Source organism: Aotus nancymaae, unplaced genomic scaffold, assembly GCF_030222135.1.
Source record: "Aotus nancymaae isolate 86718 unplaced genomic scaffold, 86718_ANA_hifiasm-v0.15.2.pri h1tg000040l, whole genome shotgun sequence".
Taxonomy (NCBI): Eukaryota; Metazoa; Chordata; class Mammalia; order Primates; family Aotidae; genus Aotus; species Aotus nancymaae.
In genome coordinates, this window is record NW_026988454.1 from 34915612 (window position 1) to 34940235 (window position 24624).

At 36.4% G+C, this 24624-nt stretch overlaps 1 protein-coding gene across 3 annotated transcripts; it reads left to right on the plus strand.

The window, feature by feature from the left end:
• Window positions 1–1035: 1035 nt before the first annotated feature.
• On the plus strand, window positions 1036–22721 carry TAAR1 (trace amine associated receptor 1). Of its 3 annotated transcripts, XM_064360676.1 has the most exons (4): window positions 1036–1175; window positions 2366–2448; window positions 6641–6733; window positions 18308–22721. In XM_064360676.1, the coding sequence occupies exon 4, from the start codon at window positions 18434–18436 to the stop codon at window positions 19442–19444; it is 1011 nt and encodes a 336-aa protein (XP_064216746.1). In that variant the 5' UTR covers window positions 1036–1175; window positions 2366–2448; window positions 6641–6733; window positions 18308–18433; the 3' UTR covers window positions 19445–22721. The 3 variants fall into 3 exon arrangements, with proteins under 3 accessions (XP_064216746.1, XP_064216747.1, XP_012329954.2); XM_064360677.1 differs by lacking the exon at window positions 2366–2448; XM_012474531.3 differs by lacking the exons at window positions 1036–1175; window positions 2366–2448 and adding an exon at window positions 4667–5054.
• The last annotated feature ends 1903 nt before the right edge of the window (window positions 22722–24624 follow it).

Below are 24624 nucleotides of genomic sequence, written 5' to 3' on the forward strand. Positions count from 1 at the left end.
TGTCGAGGTGTCCCCCTCATTGTGCCTGTCCTAGCCGGTCTCAGCGTGGCTGGATCGGCAGCCATTGGCACTGCAGCCCTTGTCCGAGGGGAAACTGGACTAATATCCCTAGCTCAACAGGTAGACTCTGATTTAAGAAATGCCCAGTCTGCCATACAAATGTTACATGCCCAAATGGAATCCTTGGCTGAAGTAGTTCTCCAAAACCGCCGAGGATTAGATCTAGTGTTCCTCTCTCAGGGAGGCTTATGTGCAGCACTGAGAGAAAGTTGTTGCTTTTATGCTAACGAGTCCGGGGTCATAAAGGACACTTTTCAAAAGGTCCAGGACAATTTAGATAGACACCAACAAGATCTGGAAAAGAATGTCTCATGGTTCCAAAACATGTTTAACTGGAGCCCATGGTTAACTACCTTAAAAACTGGGCTAGCGGGACCGCTTCTCCTCCTTGTGTTAGGTTTAATCATTGGACCCTACATACTAAACTGGCTCCTTGCTTTCATAAGACAGCACATAAATTCTGTCAAACTTATGTATCTTCGAAGCCACTCTAACCCCCTTGTGGCAACTGGAGTATCAATGCTTTGATGCCTCAAAAACACAAGTGGGGAATGTCATAACCTACCTTGTGCTGACCCAACTGACTTCATCTTGGCTGTAAGCTCCGGCCTAGCTCCCCCTTCCCTACCATACCCCCTGCTCGGGTACATGACTGGGTCAGGCTGCACTTAGAAGCTTTGAAGTGTTAAAGTTTGAAGCATACTGCTCTTAACACTTGTAACCATTGTAACCTCATCCTGCTTGGCTACCCCCCTTGCTATTGTGAAGAAATTTTTTCCCCTTTGATCATTGTGTAGAAGGTGCCTGATAACCCCCTTCTTGGTAATTGTATGGAAAACATCTGTACCCACAGCCCCTTCCTCTAACCTGCCCTTTTAGCTTCTGTAAAATTCTGCTTCAGTTAGGTACCCCCTCCCCTACCTAAATCAAGGTATAAAAAGTAATCAGTCCTCCTCCTTGGGGCCGAGAGATTTTGAGCATTAGCTGACTCTCGGTCGCTGGCTGAATAAAGGACTCATAATTTGAACTCAGAGTGTGGCGCTTCTTCTGTGACTCGCTTGGTTATTACAATGCCATGGTGATTTGCTGCCTCCACCTCCCATCACCTACATTAGGTATTTATCCCAATGTTATCCCTCCCCAATCTTTCCAACCTCGGCTATCCCTCTCCTATTGCCCCACCTCCCAATAGACCCCAGTGTGTGATGTTTCCCTACCTGTGTCCATGTGTTCTCATTGTTCAACTCTCACCTATGAGTGAGAACATGCAGTGTTTGGTTTTCTGTTCTTGTGTCAGTTTGCTGAGAATGATGGTTTTCAGATTCATCCATGTCCCTGCAAAGGACATGAACTCATCCTTTTTTATGTCTGCATAGTATTCCATGGTGTATATGTGCCACATTTCTTTATCCAGTCTATCATTGATGGGTATTTGGGTTGGTTCCAGGTCTCTGCTATTGTAAACAGTGCCGCAGTGAACATACTTGTGCATGTGTCTTTATAATAGAATGATTTATAATCCTTTGGGTATATACCCAGTAATGGGATTGCTGGGTCAAATGGTATTTCTATTTCTAGATCCTTGAGGAATCACCATACTATCTTCACAATGGTTGAACTAATTTATATTCCCACAAATAGTGTAAAAGCTTTACTATTTCTCTGCATCCTCTCCAGCATCTGTTGTCTCCAGATTTTTTAATGATCACCATTCTAACTGGCGTGAGATGGTATCTCAATATGGTTTTGATTTGCATTTCTCTAATAACCAGTGATGATGAGCATTTTTTCATATGTTTGTTGGCCACATAAATGTCTTCTTTTGAAAAATGTCTGTTCATACTCTTTGCCACTTTTTGATGGGGTTGTTTATTTTCTTCTTGTAAATTTGTTTTATTTCTTTGTAGATTCTGGATATTAGCTCTTTGTCAGATGGGTAGCTTGCAAAAATTTTTTCCTATTCTGTTGTTTGCTGGTTCACTCTAATGCTTGTTTCTTTTGCTATGCAGAAGCTCTGAAGTTTAATTAGATCCCATTTGTCTATGTTGGCTTTTGTGACCATTGTTTTTGGTTTTTTTTAGGGGTGTATGTGTGTGTGTGTGTGTTTAAAAGGACAAAGATGCTTTACTTCTAATGCCCACAGTAAACATTCAAGACACTTTTGTTGATTAAAAGAAAGATGCCAGAATAAGAATAACATTTAAAAACAAGATTGTTACTAACTAAAAGACTTTAATTGTCCACTATGAAATTAGTTCATTAAAACTAAAAAGTTTTTGTGTGTATTTTCCTATTCTAAATTTAGCTGGTTTGAGAAGTCTCCAAGGATTGTCTTTGCACATTCAGCTTATATGTGACCACATGTATGAAGACTGTCCTGTCTGCCAGGTAGGATTTCCAAATCATTCTTTTCTCCCATAACACAGCCTTTATATTTCCATTTAAGGTACGGTTTCCAAATCCTTCTTTTCTCCCATAACACAACCTTTATATTTCCATTTAAGGTACGGTTTCCAAATCCTTCTTTTCTCCCATAACACAGCCTTTATATTTCCATTTAGCAAACCCTCTATTGTACAATAAATATTTATTTGTATGTTAATCTTATTATTAACTATATATTCCTTAGAAGAAAAAATCATTATCCAATTAAATAAGTTTTCCATTTAAAAGAAAGAGCAGGACATGAAGAGAAGATTTACTGCCCGTGCAGGTTTGTAATTAACGCAGTGAAACTAAGAGATTTCCATATCAATGTAATCCTTTGATTTAAAGGCTTTTAAAAATGAATGATTAATTTATCCAGTAATTCAATATTATTCAGTATGCCAATACTTATTAAGCATCTATGGTTTGCCAAACACTGTTTTAAGCCATGGGGAGAGAGTAATGAGCAAAGCAGACAAGAGCCTTGATTTCCTAGAGCTTAATAAACTCTAATACATGAGGTATTGTCCTTGCCAGCAAAGAAGACTGATTTACAGTAAGACAGGTATATATGTGATTCAGGCAACATAAAACTCATTTTGAGAAAAGTGAATGACATTTTCTATGCATTGTTAATAAGAATTGAACTTGGATATTACTTCTTGAACCAACCTTTAATATCTGGAAACTTCTAAAGCAATAGTGCAGTTCACTTAATAAAGGGTAATTTCACCATATGTCCTTTTGCTTGTTCTATCACTGCTTTTAACAATGGCTATTTAGATCACAGTTGACCCATTGTGGGGTATCAGTGTTTCACTAGTGATCCCAAGGCAGGAGCATGGGGCAGCAGATCTCCATGGCTTCCTTCAGAAATACAACTGATTCCTTTAATTGTTGCAGAAATACAATCAATCCCTTTAATTATTGCTTTGATTATGCCATGTAACAAATGACACCAAAACCCCATGGCTTAAAATAATAGCAACTTATGCTCATGAATCTATGGGGTCAGCTAGGGTGACTGCCATGTGCTGCAGGTCTTCATGCCTGAGTCTGTTCCACATGTCTGTCATCTTTCTTGGACAAGTGGCTTAGCCGGGTGTTGTATTCCTGGTGACAGGATAACGCACAGTCATAAACATGTCCTCCCAAAGACTAAGTTTGGAACTGGCACGTTTTTATTTCTGTTCACATTCTTTTGGCCAAGACATGTCAAATGGCAAAGTTCAGATTCAAAGGGCAAAAAAAGTCCTTTCTACCTCCAATGAAGAAAAGACAGGGTGTGGATGTTAGGAGGGTGAGAACTGAGACCTATAATCAATGTGTCATAACGATCCTTTAATCCTATGCAGAGTAACAGATAGAAATGGAAGAGAAATTGCCCTTGTCCAGCTCTTCATTTTGCCATGTTGGAGGATCTGGCTCCATGTAGAGAGGATCATTTTAGAAGTTTTATATATAAACATTTTTTCTTTTTTATACTTAATTTTTCATTTACTTGTTTCCCTATGATTATTCTTTGCTTTATTCTTATCTTTAATTTTTTCTTTTCTATTTTTAAATTATTTTTATTTAATCAACCTTTATTGTATTCAAAAGTCTAAATGTAAAAATGGATAAGATAGGCTAAGCACCGTGGCTCATGCCTGTAATTCCAGCACTTTGGGATGGATCATCTGAGGCCAGGAGTTCAAGAACAGCCTGATCAACGTGATGAAACCCCATCTCTACTAAAAAATACAAAAATTAGCTGGGCATGGTGGCAGGTGCCTATAATGACATTATTGGGTTGTAATTTCCATTTATTAAAAAAAGAAATAAAATAAAATAGGGAATATCAGAGTGACTTAAACAAAGTAAGGATTTTTTTAATGAAAACTTTTACTTTTGCTGTGAGTCCCTACCTACATTTGTACTGAGTAAGAATATAAAATGGGTTTCTTCCTATAGTTGTGGTGCAAAAATAGCTTGAAAGTCATTGCTTTGAAGTATTTTCTAACCATAATATGTTATTGGGTTTGCATACATTCTACTTTTTAAAAATATTCATTTGTTGGGTACAAGTCATCTCTTTTGAAAGCAAATTATTTTTTAAATGCTAGTTATTTTCTTTGTACAGATGTCTAATACAGAAGTACTTTTCTTTCAATTCAATCAACAATTAAGTCAGTTTTAATGGACATGTGTTTTCATTTATATACTGTTAATGCATCACTGTGGTTCCTGGTGGCCCATGCTTGGAATTATTTTTAAAGTAGTGATAATATTTACCTTCTCTATTTAGCTCACTGCTAGCTTCCTGATGCTGGTTCAGAATGAAAGCTCCTCCCAGTTATATTTCCTGATAACATATTGTTAGCTTGTTTCAGAAAGATTTATTATCAGCTTATCCTTTTTTGGATTTTAATGCTTGCGTCATTCTGTCTATGTTAAGTGGCTTATCATAGAGCAGCAGTGGGCTCTAGCCAGCAGCAGGTATACAGGAGATTGATGCAGACTGATCCCAAAGGCAGTGTTTCTGCTGTCTGCTCATCCACTGACTGTGTTTACTCTTACTTGAGCAGGTAGGTCTGAATTCGCTGAACAGCCGAACCAAATCCTAGAGACTAACCCAAAGGCCTAGAGTAGTATTTTACAGAAAGAATGCTAAAGATAATGAGATTTATCAATGGCTTGGTACTTATTCATCTGTTAAAAATTAGGATTATTTAGCGTGAAGATTAACAAGGATTTTCTGTAATTTAGTTGCTTAATAGCCACTTTAGTAAGGGAAGCTAAAAGAATGGGCATATATTTTTAAATAGCTTGCTTTACATGTCTTTTAAAAAGTGTCGTTTCTCTTCATTAAAAATTCATTTATAGGAAGCTAGGACATTTGAAAAGTTGAAACTTAAAAAATTATATATTTTCTTGTTGATAAAGAAGGAAATTCTATGCTGTTTACATTGTCTAGTTTTAACATTATATAAGCAGTCTTTATAGACATTTTTATAGGTTTTATAATTACAATATGTCTTATTGTTACTCTATACAAAACTAAACTAAAAAACCATAATCTTATTTGCACAAACATTATTTGTGCAAATATACTTGGTAGGAAAACTCTCAGTACATTTCCAAATGTATTGTGTCATATTAACATAATCCCTTTCAATTTAAACCAAATTCAGTGTGTATGTGTATACATGATCATATGTTAGATCAATTAACTTAAGAACCTTTTAGTTATATTGCCTAAATCTGATTCATACTACTTTATGCATGTCAAAATAGCAGAAACACTTTCATGCATAGTACATTTACCGTAATACTGCTGGTGACTGTTTTACTCTCTTATTTGTTGATCTGTGTTGTTGTAGGAGCAAACAAATAAATTTTGTCCTGTTTCCTGAGAAATGGTTCACTTCCAGCAATGCTGCATCTCAAGAACCATGATTTAAACATTTAAAAGTGATGTTTTGGCCAGGCACAGTGACTCACGTCTGTAATCCCAGTACTTTGGGAGGCTGAGGCGGGTGAATCATGAGGTCAGGAGTTCGAGACCAGCCTGGTCACTGTGGTGAAACCCCATCTCTACTAAAAAAATAAAATAAAATAATTGGCCAGCGTGGTGGTGGGCACCTGTAATCCCAGCTACTCAGGAGGCTGATGCAGGAGAATCACTTGAACCCAGGAGGCAGAGGTTGCAAGTGAGCCAAGATCGTTTCACTGCACTCCAGCCTGGGTGACAGAGTGAGACTCCGTCTCAAAAAAAAAAAAAAAAAAAAAAAAGATTCCTCTGACCCTGGTCTCTCTCACCCTTTAAAAATAAGTATTTTTCCAAAATATTTTTAGTATGTTCATTAAAAATACTGGATAAATTAGAGAGCTGCAAGTATAGTTTTGGAATAAAATTGTTATTGTCTATTTTACATTTTGTTCCCAAATTTTTATAATGGAACAAAAACAGGAAATGAGTTCAGTTCAGAAATTTAGCAAAAGTATGATTTTAGTACAATGGTAAAATAGATAAATAAATCATGCAAAGAATTATACAAGCCAAAGAAACACAAATAATACAAATTTATCGATAATTATTCACTAATAATTTTTTAAATGAAACTCAATTTATAAACAATACATTTACTTTCATTAAAACATTTTTTTCTAGTGATGGAAGTGAAACATTCCCAAAGAAAGAAATTTCGAATGCGTCCTAGAAATGGAAAAATAAATAAAACTCACCCATAATTTCACCACCCAGGTAAAAATATTGCAAAAATTTTGTATTATTTTCTTTTGTTGTTGTTTAAATTTTTTGTTTGTTTTTTGAGTTTCAATCTCACTAAGTAAACAATATTGAGAATTGGAGTATTCCATTCCATACCTATTTTCCATGATTACATAAACATATGTAAGTGTGTCCCTATGTATGATATTTTTAAATACTCTGCAAATGTTTTCTTAACAATGTATTATTGACATACAATATTTTAAAATACATAATTATATATTTTTAAATAATCTGTAAATGTTTTTCCTTTCCTTGGAAATATATTACTGACATCTTTCTGTCTCTATATAGAAAGAACCAGTTCATTCTATTTAACATCTTGTTAAACATATATGTCTACTGATATATAAATCTGATATAAAAGTTTAGACTATTTTACTTTTTTCTTTTGTTGCTATTAAAAAAACAAGTGCATTGAACTGAGCTAATTCAAAAAATATGAGCATTTTAAATTAAAAAAAAATACTGCTAGACCAACTTTCCAAAATTAAGTTATAACTATGCATCTTTCCGTCCAGCCAAGAAGTTTAACTTGCCAGCCCCTCAGCACCCCCGATAACAACTAGGTGTTATTAAGAGCTATATTTCAAGTTCCAGGCCAATATTAAGTGTTTCCTTGAAATTTATTTTTTTATATTTTGAATATTCTTTTAACAAGCATTGTATTGTGTCATATTAACATAATCCCTTTCAATGTAAACTAAACCTTAATTTAGGTATTACTGTTATTGCTTTTATTCTTCATCTCTTGCTATTTAGAAATTTTTGTTTTGATTTAATTTTTATATCATTACAGTATTTCCTAGAATTTCTCAGCAAATGGCCATGAATGTATTTTTACTGTCATTCTTTTACTTTTATATGATCACTGTTTTGGCTGCATATAGGATTGCTGAATTGTCATTCTATTTTCGTCATGATTTCGAACCTAAGTCTATTGCCTTCTGGCTTCCAAAATTACAGATGAGATGCCCTATGCTAGCCTGAACTTCTTTCCTTTTAAAATAACCAGTTCTTTCTATTTGGATGCTTGTACAATTTTTTCCTTGATATTCAGAATTCAGAACCAGGCTAAGCATATGTGCATGAATTTTTTTATAGGTTCCACAAGGCACAGAAATGAGATGAACTCCTCAGTTGATTTGTTCATTTGTTCAGATCTTTATTCACTTTTGTGCTCAGTACATGTTGTAGACATTTTCAGGCCTTGGAGCTTCGGCAGCGAATAAAACACATGCCATTCCCTTATAACATCCCACTTCTATATATCTATTTCATCTTATTGTCTCTCTCTCTCCCCTCCTGTTTATCTCTGTTTCTCCCTTTCCTTCCCGTCTGCCTATAGTGATCCACTAGAGTGCATTTTTAAAAAAATTTAGATATATGTGTATTCTTGAAACAGCACCCCGATTTCCCTTGCGTTACTCTTCGATGTTTACTTAGTTGACGAACACGATCTACAAGATGCTATTATTGGCACTTAGTAAAAATTAACTCATTCCAGCTTCATAAGAGCTCCAGAAGATAGGTTTTTTTGTTTTTGTTTGTTTGTTTTTCACATGAGGAAACTGCAGCCTCCGGAGGCTGGGTAGCATGTTCAAGGCCACAGGACAGGTGAATGGCCAGTCCAGGACTTGAACCAAGGCAGCCGAGCACTAAAGACCTGCTCTTCCTCATGCAGCTCTAACTTTGCGAGGGCAAAGCATTTAATATCCTCCGCTTCTTGTCCCTCTCCAGTCACCATTTTCTCCATCTCTCTAACTAGTACCTCCATCTTTCAAGCTGTTCAAACCCAAAGCCCTGTTACTTCCTTTCTCCAAACCCACAATCAAGTCTATCTGCAATTCATGCTGGCTGTGTCTTTAAAACATCTTCCAAACTTGACCTTTCGTCTCCATGCTGACAATCATTGCTCTGCTCCAAAGCACCATCTTCTCTCACTAGGTGACAGCTTCCGTTGCAGCAGCCCCCTATTGATCTTATACTTATGTCTTTGCTCCTCTGCATCTGTTCTCAAGGAAGAAATCAGAGCGATGCTGTTAGAAAAGTCAAATCAGGCTGGCCACAGTGACTCATGTCTGTATTTCTAACACTTTTGGAAGCCAAGGCAGGAAGCTTGCTTGGAGCCCAGGTGTTCAAGACCAGCCTGGTTAAGTTAGAAAGACTTCGTGATGGCACATATCTGTGGCTCCATCTACTTGGGAGGCTGAGACAGGAGGATCATTTGAACTCCAAAGACTGAGGCTGCAGGGAGCCATGATGGTGCACTCCAGCCTGGGTGACACAGCAAGACCTTATTTAAAAAAAAAAAAAAAAGAATGAATGAATTTATATTTCTTTGTATTTTGGCTTAATGTATGTGCGACTGCTCTATTTTATCCACCAGCTCTGTGATTCAGTCTTCAGTTGTGATTATTCTCTTTTATAATTCTTTCATGGGTTTTCAAAATGACGTATATCATTTCTTTTGGTTTCTTTAAAAATTGTACTCCAATTTTTAACCTTCTCGGGTGTTTCTACTAAATTGTGTTTAAAGTTCTTATTTTCCTGCTTCTATAGTAGCTGCCTTTTCTAGTTGACTTGGCCTCTCCCTGTGCTCCTACTCTATTTTGTTAAATGGCTTGTGGACTTTCCTTGGTAGCTCATATAAGGGTTGTAGGATTTTTTTTGGCGGTCATGAAGACTGGGCTGTCAGGGAAGGTTGAGAGGAAGTTTTTCCTCTCACCTGCAGATCTATTTACAACGCTTGCTTCCAATTCTTTCGTGCGTGACTTTCCTCACTCTTGATTTTTAAGAAATGTATCTTTTCATCAACTGTATTTCAATTTTAAAACAAAATTTGCCAGAATTATTTTAAAGTGAACTCTTTGCTTGATTTGTGCAGAGGTCATTATTAGTTCTTTTATAGCTCAGCTTCCCAATTCTTGAGATCCTAATTCTTATACCTTTTTCAAAGTATTACCTTAAGAGTATTATTGGTCTTTCAGTCCCCTGAAAGGTATAAGGTATAAGATTTTTATACCTCTTTGTAAGTAATTCGTTTTTTTTAAAGTACACATGGGTGCTATAAGTCCTTGAATATATCGTAAAGTCATATTTCCTGTATTTAACATTTTCTGGTTTCGAACTTTTTCTTATTGTTCTGTATGTAGTGCCCCATTTAATTAATAGATATAGTGTTCCTAAGAAGTTTAAGGTCAGTCTATCTTTGTTCCTGAAAAGATACATTATTTTGGGAAGGATTTGTAGCAAGAGACCAAACTACACTTACTGTAAAGTTACATTCTAGATTGTTAGCTATAGATACAAGTACCTACCAGCTGTCTTAAATTAAATAAGAACATGAGATAGCCATGCAGAAGGAGAGACCAGCAAATTTCAGCAGTGTCTATTTCCCCAGAAACACTGATGGGAACACATGACAGCCAACAGCACTCTCATCCAGGGTAGAATCTTGCTAGATTTGAAAGTTTGTTCTTGCTACAAGCACCGCTCTTTTAAAAGCTGGGTTTTGAAACACCTTTTGAGAATATCTGATTCTAACCATTATTCTTCCATTTCAGGATATGGTTAAAAACTTTAGGCTTTCTTGGTTCGGGAACCGAATGCAAAGTCAACATGTTTCCAATCCCAGGTGTAGGGAGAGAGAGGCAAGGGACCAGGTGTCTCCAAAAAACATTTTCTGTATTTGAGGATTATTTAATGGATTCACCTAGCATGTATGTTTTTTTTTTTCTGGAATATTTTAAATCATTTATCTCCTTTACACATCATAGACTTGTGACCTTTCATAAACTCAAACTGGTTGTATTGGCAACCAGTGTTTTCTTTATGATGCTTCAGAGGCCACAGACGGGGCAAGAACCAAGTGAAACATTGAAAGTTTACCAAAGGCTTGAGTGTGATACTTTCTGTGGGTTCACACAACTTTTATAACATTACCTAAGATCAGTAAGAGATCGTAAAACAACAGTATATTTAGGTTAAGGCAAAGTTTAGTTGCAATTTTAGGTTCATATTACTTTTAAATTCTCTCCACAAATCAATCAGACTATCATGTACTTTAGAGTATTTATTATCAAAGCAAGTACAAGATAGCCATAGAAAGTTCTAGAGCAAAAAAGTCACATCCTGGCATAGATTATAATGTCCTATATCTCCAATTTAGCAGTATGTGGTAACTGCAAAATTACCAGACAGAAGAAAAACAGTGTCACTTAAACACACACAAACAAACCATAACACACACCCAAACCCAAACAAGACAATCATGCATTGAGATTGTGGCTTCTGTCTGGGTCAGAGACATGTTGTTTATTCTTAGTTTCCTTTAAGGTATGAAGTGGCTCCTACTTTGAATTGCCCAGGAACTTAACTGCTCCACATTTTCTGCTTGGCGATGCTTTTGCGTGTCTATTTGGCTTGTGCATTCGGGTAAGGACACACTAGTATATATTCCTGGTGAAAGGCTCTTCACTGTTGCAACTACAGCCCATTCCACTGCCATTTTCTTGTAGAGTTGCCAGTTTCCTTGGGATAAGGGGCAGAGGATTTGATCTTTTCCTAAATCTGCTTTGGAGTTCAGGCGATTTTCTCCTGTAGGGACTGGTCATGCTGAGAAGCTCTTCATCCAAACCTGCATAACCCCGCCTCTCTCAGGCTTTGTTCATTAGGATACCACTGTTGGCAGCTTAGTTTTCAAAAGGCTTTCACTCCCACCCACTCCACCCACTACTCTGACTCTATGATTGCCTCTTTTGGGGAACTCTAGGGACCTTCTTTTCTTTTCTTTAATAATGAATTTCTCCTTTGTTCAGTATCAGCTCTTGAACCTACTCTCCACATCTTCCATGGAGTTCTTACCTACTCTTCACCTGTTAAAGAAGAGTGCTGAGGAGGAAGCCAATCACTTCTTACTGGTTTAGAAGCTAGGTCCTTGAGTCAATAATCTAAAGTAAACCAAAGAAAGGGGGAAAAATAGAAGCCAGTTTAGGCTGTGAAATATATAGCTTCACGGAAACCAGGGATGTTTCTGTCTTTTTCTTTTATCTCATATGTCTCTGGTACAGTAAGGATGACTTCCCTTAAGAATAATTATGTCTGAAAGTCAGAGGTTTTAGTTACACATTTACCAAAAAAATTCATATCTCAATCACTTCTTTTTTAGTTTATCACCTATAAGGCCAAAAGTATTTCATAGAACCTCTTCTCTGGATACCAATGGAAAAAAAATCACCTAGCTTGCACCAGTCACAGAGCTCTGGGTTTGTAGTTCTCTTTCCTGCCATGTCATAAAAATAGCAGTACTGGCCGGGCGCGGTGGCTCAAGCCTGTAATCCCAGCACTTTGGGAAGCCGAGGCGGGTGGATCACGAGGTCAAGAGATCGAGACCATCCTGGTCAACAGGGTGAAACCCTGTCTCTACTAAAAATACAAAAAATTAGCTGGGCATGGTGGTGCGTGCCTGTAATCCCAGCTACTCAGGAGACTGAGGCAGAAGAATTGCCTGAACCCAGGAGGCGGAGGTTGCGGTGAGCCGAGATCGCGCCATTGCACTCCAGCCTGGGTAACAAGAGCGAAACTCCGTCTCAAAAAAAAAAAAAAAAAATAGCAGTACTAACTCACTTGTATTAAAATAGTTACTCATGCTTGAAAGTATACAGAACTTGAAGAATTTAAGTAGGTTGTAGATGGGCAGAATGCAGCGTCACATACACGCACCACTGTAGGGTTAGATCAATTTCCAAGAGACATTGTGAGATGTGTGGTCTTAACACCAGGCAGGCACAGATGCAGCATGTCACCATGCAGCTTTCTTTGGCTTGATAAGGGTGCATGGCTGGCAATACCTTAGTATTGGGTCCGGGCATATTTTTTATGCTGCTCTTCTTTTATATTTGAGACTCATGTTCTACCATTCTGGAAGAATTTATGTTAAAAATGTATGTACTTATGTGATCACTTTGGCTGCCTGTTGGGGATACTTTCTGTGGGGAGACAAGAGAAGAAGCAGGGGAACCAGCTGGGAGGTTATTAGATTAATCTGGAGGATGTTGGTGTCTTGGACCAGGATGATATTAGAAATGATGAGAAATGATCTGATTCTAGATATATTTTCAATGAAGGGCCAAGATCATTTACTGATGAATTGGATATGTTGTTGAGTGTGGGTGAGAAGCTAAGAAGTACCTCAAAGTTTGGATGGAGGACGTTCAAGAATAGAGTTGAATAGAGTTGTCATGTTCTAGATTATGTAGAGCGAAAGAGAAAAAGCTAGGCACAGAGAGAGTTCAAGGGCTTGGCTTTAGACAAGTTAAGTGGTGATATCCTCTGGGCAGCAGGTAATATTAGTCCAGAGTTCAGGGGAAAGTCGAAGCTGGAAGTGTTCATTTGAGACTCATCAGCATATAGACTATGCCATAAGGTAGTACAAAATCACCAAGGGAGTGATTATGAATAGGGAAGGGAACTGAGGGCTGAGCCTTAGGGCCAGTGAGATGAAGAACCATGACTGCAACTGACAAGAGCAGCTTGTGTGGTAGCAGAATCTCAAGGGGGTGGTGACCCAGGAGCCAAGGAAAGAAATTGTTTCAAGAGGGGACTGAAAGACCAAGCAAGAACTTGAGGCCTGAGAACTTACCACTGGGTGGAAGAACTTAGTTGAACTGTTTTGGTGGAATGTTGATGATGAAATTCTCATTACAGTGAGTTTTAAAAGGTAGGATTGGAGGAATTAGAGACAGGGGGTATAAATGACTCAAAGGGTTCTTTCCTGATAAAGGGGTAGTTGGTAAATGAAAGAAGATGGGGGCTTAAATTATTCTTTTAAGGTGGAAAATATTTCCGCATATTTGAGACTGAAGATATTTGGAAGAGAACCACTGAAGATGCAGGGGAGAGAAAATTGAAGGGTGTATTTTGGAACAGGCATAAAGAGATGGGTATGGGGCACATCTGAGGGGTGGCCTGTGATGGGAGAGAGTCCATTCATTTGTAGTAATTTGTAGCAATATGGAGGTGGGCTGAATATGCAAACAGGCATGGCGGGATGTGGACATTCTCTTCTGATTGCATCATTTTTTTCAGTGAAACAGAATGCAAAGTCATTAGGTAAGAGTAAGATTGTGAATAAGTATTTGAGATTCAAGAAGGGAGGAAGCATAAAATAGTCATCTCAGAGAGGAATGGAATGAAGGTAGCAAGAAAATGAAGTAGGATTCCTGAGCAATTGTAATGGTCCATATTTGTTACGAATTTAAAAGAAAGCTGTTGTGTATTTTTCTGTGCCACATTCAATGTGCAGGGGTAGAGTGAGAGGAAAACGTCACTTAACCAGGGTTCAAGTTCAGCCAGGAAGGTGTGTTAGCGGGAGAGAGCTTAAGATAATGCTAGGAAATCCTGGAATCTAAACTGAATAAAGAGCTAGGCATAAGTAGATGAAGGACGTGGAAAGGTGTGTAAAATACATGAATTGAGGGTCTCATGGGAGTTAAAATATTGTTGGAAAGGAAGCACTAGTGGCCATGGGCTGGGAGGACAGGATGTGGAGCTTGAAACCGATCATTTGGGTGACTCTTGTCATTGATAATGACATCCTAGGATATGACCATGGAAGCATGAGATGAGACAGAGGCGAGTCTATAATTGTTCAAAAATAGAGGTCAATGAACTAAGAGTCGATTATTGGAAGGATCATTAAGGTGGACAATAAAATTGCTAAGAAGTTTGGCAGGTGCATTACAGATAGTGACTGTAAGCCAGGAGCTCATATCTTCAAGAAGTACGGAGACATGACTTGGGAGTCTGTACATGCCTGCAATAGGAGGAAGTCGATATGGTTTGTGTCTCCACTCAGATCGCAGCTTGAATTATAGTTCTCATAATCCCCACATGTCATGGGAGGGACCAGGTGGCAGGTAATTGAATCATGGGGGTGTTATCTCCATGCTGTTTTCGGGATAGTGAGTGAGTTCTCACGAGATCTGATGGTTTTACAAGGGGCTTTTACCCCCACCTCACTCTGCACTTCACCTTGCTGCCACCATGTGAAGAAGGATGTATCTACTTCCCCTTCCACCATGATTGTAAGATTCCTGAAGCCTTCCCAGCCCTGAAGAACTGTGAGTCAATTAAACTTCTTTTCTTTGTAAATTACCCTGTCTCAGGAAATTCTTTAGAGGAAGGTGAGAATGAACTAATACAGAGGTATAGCATGAAGACATGAACTTCAAAGCTTGCTAGGGGTTAGAGGTTAGGGAGGAAAGAGGGACAAGGATCTTCAATGGTAATGAGTGTAAGAGGACACTTACTCTTCCTCAAGATCATACAATATGAAGAGGTACAAGGGATGTAGGAAAGAAAATAGTCACCATTGACAAGACTGCAGGGGAGAAAGTATCCTGAGGGGAGAGAGTTTTCATTAGAACAAAGAGAGGGAAACCTTTAAAAAAGAATTTTAGGAAATAGAATAAAGACCATGAGTCCCCCAAGGGCACACTTAGAAGGGTTTTGTGAGTAATAGCACAATGGGAAATGGGTTTAGATAGGAAATGAGTAGAATAATATAGAGATGAAAGTCTGAGCAATTAGGGATGGGTGATTGATGGAATCAGGGACAGAAGTTATGATAGGATTAGGGTTCATGACTTTCTGTTGGAAACTTGGGGCAATCTCCCAGGGAGTTCCTGCCTTGCTAGACAGATCTATTTTAAACTGTAAGTTCTATCAACATATTTTTAAATTCATATGTCATTTTCAAACATTAGATGATTAGATCATTTGCACAGAACCATTTGCTTAGCTAGGCAATTAAACAGCAATTTATTAATGTCCCATACTGCCATTGTATATTCAACTGGGATAATTTGTATATACAGATAATAATTATTTCTAGCTTGCAAATTCTTAAAGCTGAAAGAAAAGAAACAAAAACACTATTCTGCCAGGTCCTTAGATAAGGATAATGTTGTCATAGGGCACTTATTTAAACAAATAAATCTATTTAAAAACAAATTATAACACTTTAAAAAGCACTCATACAAACGATGTTTAATATTAAGTTGGGTAGACAAATTATTCTACAAATGTGGCATTCATACTATCAAAAATTTCTAAGATACTGTGCCTAAGGCTTGATTTCTCTTAAACCAATATGTGCAAATATGAGTTTGAGGTAGCCTCTGAGTCATTTTCATTTTTATTTGGGAACTGACTGCGCATTTTGTAGCCACAAAGAACAAGGCCTATGAAGTTGCCAGATGGTTTTTTCATCTTCTAAAAGTGAAATTTTTATTTAGCTTTATTTCCACCTTCCCTTACTTCTTTTTAAACCCTAGTTCCTGCTGAGAGACCCTACTCAATATGACATCAGGTAGAAATGTTTTTAAGAGTCAGTAATAAATAGACACTTCTAAACAGTGATTTTGAGTGTCACATGGTTCCTTTAGTAAGTCAACAAATAAGTAAAAGAAAGAGGAAAAGAGATGGAAATAGTGGGGGAAAAGTCTAACTAGAAAATGTGTAACTTAACTGATTGAGTTAGTTAAATGCAAACTTAAATTTCATAGTAAGAAATGCATCATTGTTTTAGTGAAATTTTAATCATAATTCAAATATTGCTTAGTTTAAATAACAGTTCTTCTTTGCTGTTTAGCTTCTATAATGGAATGAACCTGTGTGTCTTTTTAGGTAAATCTTACAGATTTATTTGTTATAAATAAATATGTTTCTTTCTGGGAATAGAAGACCAAAGGAGATTAGGGGAGAAGTGTTTCAAATTTATTCAAATATACATTTTCATACCTAAATATTGCATTTCTCTCATTCTAAACCATCAGCCTAGAGGGAAGGGGGAAAAGAACTCCTGGAATTCTAGGAATTGTTGCTATTTTCTAGCATTTTCATATCAAAGTGATAGACTATAGGACTTCATTGGTAGAAATTTATACTCTTTCCCCAAGCTCTTCCTCCTCGCCTTCCTTTTTTTCTCTTTCTCTCTTTTCTTTCCTTTCTTCTTTCTTCCTTTTTCTTTTTCCCTTCCTTTCTTTCTCTCTTTTTTCTTTCTCCTTTCTTTCTTTCTTTCCTTCCTTCCTTCTTTCTTTCATTCTTTTGTTTGTTCTTTCTCTTTCTCCCTCCACCTCTCCCTCCCTCCCCTGCTTCCTCCCTCCTTCCCTTCCTTCCTTCCTTCTTTCTTTCCTCCCCTTTTCTTTTTCTTTCTTCCTTTCTCTCTTTCTGCTTTCCCCTTTCTCTCTTAATATATGTGCATGTACATGTCTGTGTATATGTTATATATGTGTGTGTGTACGTGTGTGTGCACATGCATGTGTGTGTGTAAGTTCAAGTTCTAGAATTTAGCTCAGAATTAAAAGGTCATATAGAAACAAAAGGGACAGTTTCCAACTGAGTCCCTTGGAACTTTGAGCTTCTTCAGTGAAGTACAAGAAGAGGCGGCCTAGTAGAAGATTCCTTCTCATTGTAATAATTTTTTTTACCTGTTTTATAAGTTTGGATTTATTGAGTTTCAGAACTTAAAAAATAAAGAGGTCATATGCCTTGCCCACAGCCCATATGGAAACTCAGCTTCCAGGGGCTCTCACCTCAGTGTTCTTTGCGCCGTGCCACTTCACTTCTTACAATAGACTTTAGTCTGTATATCAAACATCTTTAATAAGTGGAACCACAATATCATACTTCACTAGTAGGTGCCATTATTTAAGACAGCATAAATTCTTATATGAAAATTTAAAGCTTAATTTTAAAAAATTAATCTCAAGTTGGTTCTTTCTGCAATGCAGAGAAAGACTGGACTGGTATAAAATAAACTGAACTAGTAATTGAGACCACAGCTCCTATTCAAGCTTTAATAATTTTGTGAATTAAACTTCAATTTCTTTCCAGTAAAATGAGGTTAATAAAGCATGCCATGTCTTCTGTACAAAAAATGATGTTGGCATTATAAATTTCAAATAAAACAGTAACTGAAATAATTAATGGAATATATGTAGAAGTACTTTGCAAGCTGGAAATAAAGATATGTAAGCTTATCTTATTATAATTAATTATAAAATAAGAAATGTATAACTTATGTATGACTGAATGCAAAAGTGGGCACCAGTGTGTATTAATTCTGCACAAGGGGCACATTTAAAATGCTTTTTATTTTTCATAAAAATATTTTAATTCCAAATTTTCTGGTGATTTTTTTCTACACTTTAGAATGTAAGTCTCCCCCGTAGACTGGCTTCCTGTGGACACAGATTGTTTCCACAGATCAAGATGTGTGATCATAATCATTTGATCTTCTCTTATCTATAAATGTGGCAGTTTCATATAGTTCAACCTAATAATTTAGCTTTGTATTTCTAGAACAATGTCCAGCTCCAGGTAAAAGTTTTAAAAGAAAATTGCTGTGCTGAACTATTGAATGGGACTTGGAAATAAAGTTCCTTCCAAAATAACGATTCTTCAACCAGAAGTAACAGGTAAATGTGTTAGAAGTGAGAGGAATCAAATTGCTAATTATTTACTCTTTTTTTTTTCTCCTAGGTTTCTGGGAAAGGTGTGTGCAAATAAAAAATAAAAAAGACAAGGAACTGTAACCTGATTATGAATTTGGAAAAAAGATTACTCAACACACAAAGGGAAAAGTAAACTGGTTGACAGCCCTCTGGAATGATGCCCTTCTGCCACAATATAATTAATATTTCCTGTGTGAAAAACAACTGGTCAAATGATGTCCGTGCTTCCCTGTACAGTTTAATGGTGCTCATAATTCTGACCACACTGGTTGGCAATCTGATAGTTATTATTTCTATATCACACTTCAAGCAACTCCATACTCCGACTAATTGGCTCATTCATTCCATGGCCACTGTGGACTTTCTTCTGGGGTGCCTGGTCATGCCTTACAGCATGGTGAGATCTGTTGAGCACTGTTGGTATTTTGGAGAAGTCTTCTGTAAAATTCACACCAGCACTGACATTATGCTGAGCTCAGCATCCATTTTCCACTTGTCTTTCATCTCCATTGACCGCTACTATGCTGTGTGTGACCCATTGAGATATAAAGCCAGGATCAACATCTTGGTTATCTGTGTGATGATCTTCATTAGTTGGAGTGTACCCGCTATTTTTGCATTTGGAATGATCTTTCTGGAGCTAAACTTCAAAGGAGTTGAAGACATATATTACAAACATGTTCACTGCAGAGGAGGTTGCTCTGTCTTCTTTAGCAAAATATCTGGGGTACTGGCCTTTATGACTTCTTTCTACATACCTGGATCTGTTATGTTATGTGTCTATTACAGAATATATCTTATAGCTAAAGGGCAGGCAAGATCAATTAATGATGGCAATCAGAAGCTCCAAATTGGATTGGAAATGAGAAATGGAATTTCACTGAGCAAAGAAAGGAAAGCTGTGAAGACATTGGGGATTGTGATGGGAGTTTTCCTAGTGTGCTGGTGCCCTTTCTTTGTCTGCACAGTCATGGACCCTTTTCTGCACTACACTATTCCACCTGCTTTGAACGATGTATTGATTTGGTTTGGCTACTTGAACTCTACATTTAATCCAATGGTTTATGCATTTTTCTATCCCTGGTTTAGAAAAGCACTGAAGATGATTCTGTTTGGTAAAATTTTCCAAAAAGATTCATCCAGGTGTAATTTATTTTTGGAATAGAATTAGTGGAATTATTATATTTTACCGTTTTGCAAATCAGTTGATGATCATATTTATGAACATAACCTAACCAACCCCATGCACCAACCACATGGATTTTTAAAATCAGTTACTTGAGTCAAAGTATGTATGGTGAGTTAAATTATGATGCTTATAGGTAATTTTCTATTTGGGACATAGTAGGTATAATCTTTTCCATTCTTACTACCTTATTGGAGCTTTGCAAATCCAGCATTTAAGGGCCTACCTTTTATATAACTTCTCCTGCCCTTAGAAGAACTGCCATGAGTTTATAGTGGTACCTTAGTCAGCTGTTCAGTGGTGGAAACTATAGGGTTGAATTTGAGAATGCAAATTAGAATGATTTTGTCATATATTTATACATGTCCTTGTCACATATATGTATATGTTTTTTGTAAAATCAACTAAAAGTACACACATTAAATGTTACTGCTAAATAATTGTTAACACATAATTTGTTATTTATATTGTTAATATATATACCAATCCTTAAATATCTTGATCTTCATTTTTTTTTTACTTTATTTTTTATTTTTATTTTTTAAAGATGGGGTTTCACCATGTTGGTCAGGCTGGTCTTGAACTCCCGACCTCAGGTGATCCACCCACCTTGGCCTCCAAAGTGCTTGGATTACAGGCGTGAGCCACCATGCCCGGCGATCTTCATATTTTAAAGTATGTTTTTCTGATTCTCATACTTCTAAGAAATTTGAAAAATAAAGGAAAATATAAAAATAAAATATATACAAACCAAATGAATTTTTTTTTTTAAAAAAATGTTACTTATAGTATACTTCCTGGTGAGGATTATATCATCTAAAATTCTCTATTTTATACTAATATTTTTATTTTTCAACTTTTATTTTAGAGTCTGGGTATATGTGCACATTTGTTAACTGAATATAATGCATAATGCTGAGGTTTGAGCTATGAGTAATCCCTTTTTGTGGCTGTATAATGTGATTCTGCACCGATATACAAATATATTTTTTAACCAATTCTCTATTGTCAGCAATTCCAGTTGTTTCTAACTTTTTACAAAATAATATAAATTAAATGAAATTTCTACTTTTTACCTGCTACTGAAGTAATGAAAGCATCTAGAAGGATTTTACTTCTTTTCTTTATGTTGATTAGAATGCAACATTTTTAAACCAGCAAGGAAAAACTTTATTTCTAAAGTTAAATCTTGAGATTTTGGTGTTTTAATATTTTCTCAAACTAATGGTACCTTGATAGTCCAAGTCAGGGATTCCCAAATCCCCTCAGACTGAATTTTAGTGTTGTTGTGACAAACTTTTTACAAGTAATTGTAAAGTGAGAAAATCAAAATAATGTGGTGAGCTTTTCATACTGGAAAACTTATTCAATTTAATAGACTGTTTGTTGTCTAAGATTATGTCCTTACTAAATTTCCAGGATTAATATGCTCTTTTCAGTTCTGAAAATATAGTGATAATAGGAGGTATTGGATAAACTTACATTTGTCCCCCCAAATTTTAAAAAAATGTTTATTAATGAAATACCATAATGCACTATTCCAGCTTTTCAATAACCCTAGGGGCAAGAAAGAGGTTTTGGGCAACAAGATCTTATAGTGGGCTTGAGGAGGACCAGAGAGACTATGGTCAGCGCCAATCATCAAGGAAAGTAAAGGCATAGGGACTCCTAACAACCCACAGTCACAATCCACTGGAGCCTGGTGACAAAGGCAACAGCCAAACACAGGCAACTTGTTGCTACTAAGAAAAACGTTGGCCTTATTCTGTATCATTCCCTCTTTTGACAGAGGAGCTTAACTTATTCGATATATGCAGTATACTTATAATTTTAATATTTGAAATTACTTATTAAGGGAAAACCAAATGAGTATTTAATTAAGGATTTCCTGTATCAGCCAACCAGGGCTGAGGCGTAATGTTAGTTAGATGGTTTTCCTGAGACTTCTGTTATCTTCCAGATGAGAAACTCCTTGCTTTTCACTCATGTGCCAAATCTATAAACATCTACATCAAATAAGTAGATAGACTAAGGCACGGGGCACTGTCTTGCTTATCTTGCATCAGCTAAAGTTTTCTTTCTCGGGTTTACATTTGGCCTTTGCTTAATAGTCTGAGAATTCCCCAGGTATTTGGTTCCTCAAATAAAGTTTCATGATAAATGTTTTCCTGTCTCCGCTAAGTACACCTACTTCCCCAGTGACTTCTAGTGTGAAATTATGTCCCATCATGATCAAAACCAAAAAGCAGATGTGTTAATGATGCCCTCTGGTCTCTATTTACTCTGAAGTTTGGCAAATAAGAGTAAAATGAGAGAGATGCTGTTTATAGGAGTCTCTTTGGACTGGGGGCTCAAGTTTACCAAATTGCAGCTTCAAAGTGTCAAACTGTAAATGAACTGAGGTAGGCATTGGTAAATAGCCAATCAACACATTTAATTACTTCTATAAGCAATCCTCCCTAGACTACTTTTAACAACCAGAGAGTTTGTAAATAGTGATCTCAATCTGATATGCCTGAAATGTGTTGATAACTCTGAGCCTAAATGGCTTAAAGTTTTCATCTTGTCTGCATCTTTTCCTAACTGCGAGACATTACAGAAAGTTTTGGGATCAAGGAAAAACACACATATCATCAACTGTTCTTCCTTCCATGGTTTATATTACTAGGGACAATAAAATAAAACACACAATAAAACACCACAGTACAATGTGTTTTACAACCATATTAGACTAGAGGTGGAGTTAGCACAATTCTCCATTAGAACATGTGCAGCCAGATCACAAGTTAGCTCTACGTAAAAAAATAAAATAAAATGCAAAATGGCAATCATTACTGGGGTAATTGAATCATTTGAATTGTCTTCTTCATCACTCCTATTACCGCCGTCAAATAGGACAACAAACAAAAGAAGCCAGATTATTACTTACGATATACCTGGAAATACATTGGCCTGAGTTTGTTCTCAAGCACTTGTGATGACTGGCTACTTAGCAATGTTCTACAGTAGAAAGTGATTTAGTAAACCTCCTTAAATTTCAATTTTCTAATTTCTAGAGAAATATGAATAATATTTATATTCATATTTGATGCATAACTTTCAAGTTTCAAATAATACACAACTTTCAGGGTTCTTGTAAAAAGGTGTTCATTAATTAAATTATTTATTCCTGTAACAAGTATTTTTTGTGCATATATTAAATGCCTATAGATGTGTTAACTAGATGCTAAGGATTCAGATGTGAACAAGACCAGTATCTTCTCCAACCCTCTGGAATTTCCATGGGAATTAAATGACCTTTTTATTTCCACAAAATGGAAATTATTTTTATCACTTTTTTCAGTCATTTATGATAACCTTTGCTAAATGAAGTGAGATATTTGTCATGTGTTTGAATAATGTACAGCATATAGTTCATAGCACATGATCAATACATTTGATTGGCTATTATTATTTACAATTCACTTTGACCTTGTACAGAGATAGAATTAAAACCTATCTCCCTAACTGCCAATTCTGAGCCCATATCACATCATTATATATCATAGGAAACTCTGAAGCTTATCGTTGTGATCATACTCTTACTGACATCCAGTTTCCTTCTCTGTCTGTCCAACTCACATAAAATATACTGATGTTTTTTCCTGTCAATTGGTCTTCTCCTTTGCAGTAAGTGTCCAACCTTTCACATGTGCTGAACTAAACCACATCATCTCATTACTCACCCTTCTCTTCCCATGTTTTCTATTGAATGACACCACTCTCCTTGCAATTGCTCAAGCTGAAAGCATGGGAGTAATCCTTGACTCCTCTTCTCCTTACTCCCCACCCACCAGTCAAGGATGGGCAATGAATCTTCATGCAAGTCTTAACTTTCCCTTCCGTGGGCTCTGGATTAATTTCCAAACTGGTTTTCATTCCTCAAGTCTTGACCCCTCTAGTTCATTCTCCCCACAGTAGGCACTGATTCATCTGAAACCTAAATCTGACTATGTCTTTCTGCTGTTGAACATCCATAAATGGTTATGTATTACTTTCTGTGTTACACTATAATGTCCACATTTCTCGGCTGGCATGAAAGATTCTCTGTCATCTGTCTCACCTGGTTTTTTCTCTGTATCTCCTGCCCCTTTCTTACCAGTGTATTATATTTCAGCCATATCAAGTTACCTAAATTTCCTGAAAACACCATGCCTTTTCAGAACTCCTAGACTAGGCCATTCTATTCCTATTGTTCAGAATGCTCTTTACCAAATGATTTACTTACTTGTTCTTGAGGCTTTACCTTGAGTGAAACTGTTTTCTGAAGCTTTCTTGATATCGTCCCACTCAGGCTGGGGAGGGTGTATCCTTCACTGTTGCCACAGGCAATTTAAGTGTAGTTTTGTTACTGTACATAACATACTGCATGGTGATGATTTCTCTTTACAAAAAAGTAGTTTCTAAAAAACAGTTTTTAAAATAAATAGATTAAAATATGTTACAGAAAAAATGCAAAATATGAATATTAGATATGAAACTTACGATGAGTGTCCTTGCAGCCTATGCTCAGTTTAGGAAAAATCATGTTACCTTTTAAAAATTTTTCTTATTGATTTTTTAGGTCTGCATATTCCTGATGTTATCTTGTTGTCAATTATATTTGGGACAAATATCTTTACCAACCAGTAGCTTATTTTTTCAGTAATTTATTATGACCTTTGCTAAACATTATTTCTTCATCCTACTGAGGTCAAATTTATCAATCTTTTTCTTAATTTTTTTTTTACTTAAGTAATCCTTTCCTACCATGAGATATAAGGAAATTTTTCTATATTGTCTTCTAAGAGTTTTATGGTTATACCTTTCACATTTAGGTTTTTAACTTACCTTAATTCTGGAATTGATTATTGTGTATGATTTGAAATAGGGTCTAATTTCCTTTATTATCTCTGTATAACTAATTGTCCTAACACGATTTATTGAAAAGTCTAACCTTTCCCCTTTAACCAGTTGTTGGTTCTATAATAAATTAAATTTGCCAAATTAGAAAATCCAGAAGAAATGGATAAATTCCTGGACACATACACCCTCCCAAGACTAAACCAATAAGTCAAATCCCTGAAAAGACCAATAGCAAGTTCTGAAGTTGAGGCAGCAATTAATAGCCTACCAATCAA

Coding starts and splice junctions, on each gene's coding strand:
- TAAR1 (XM_064360676.1), top strand. CDS start 18,434: ATGATGCCCTTCTGCCACAATATAATTAATATTTCCTGTGTGAAAAAC.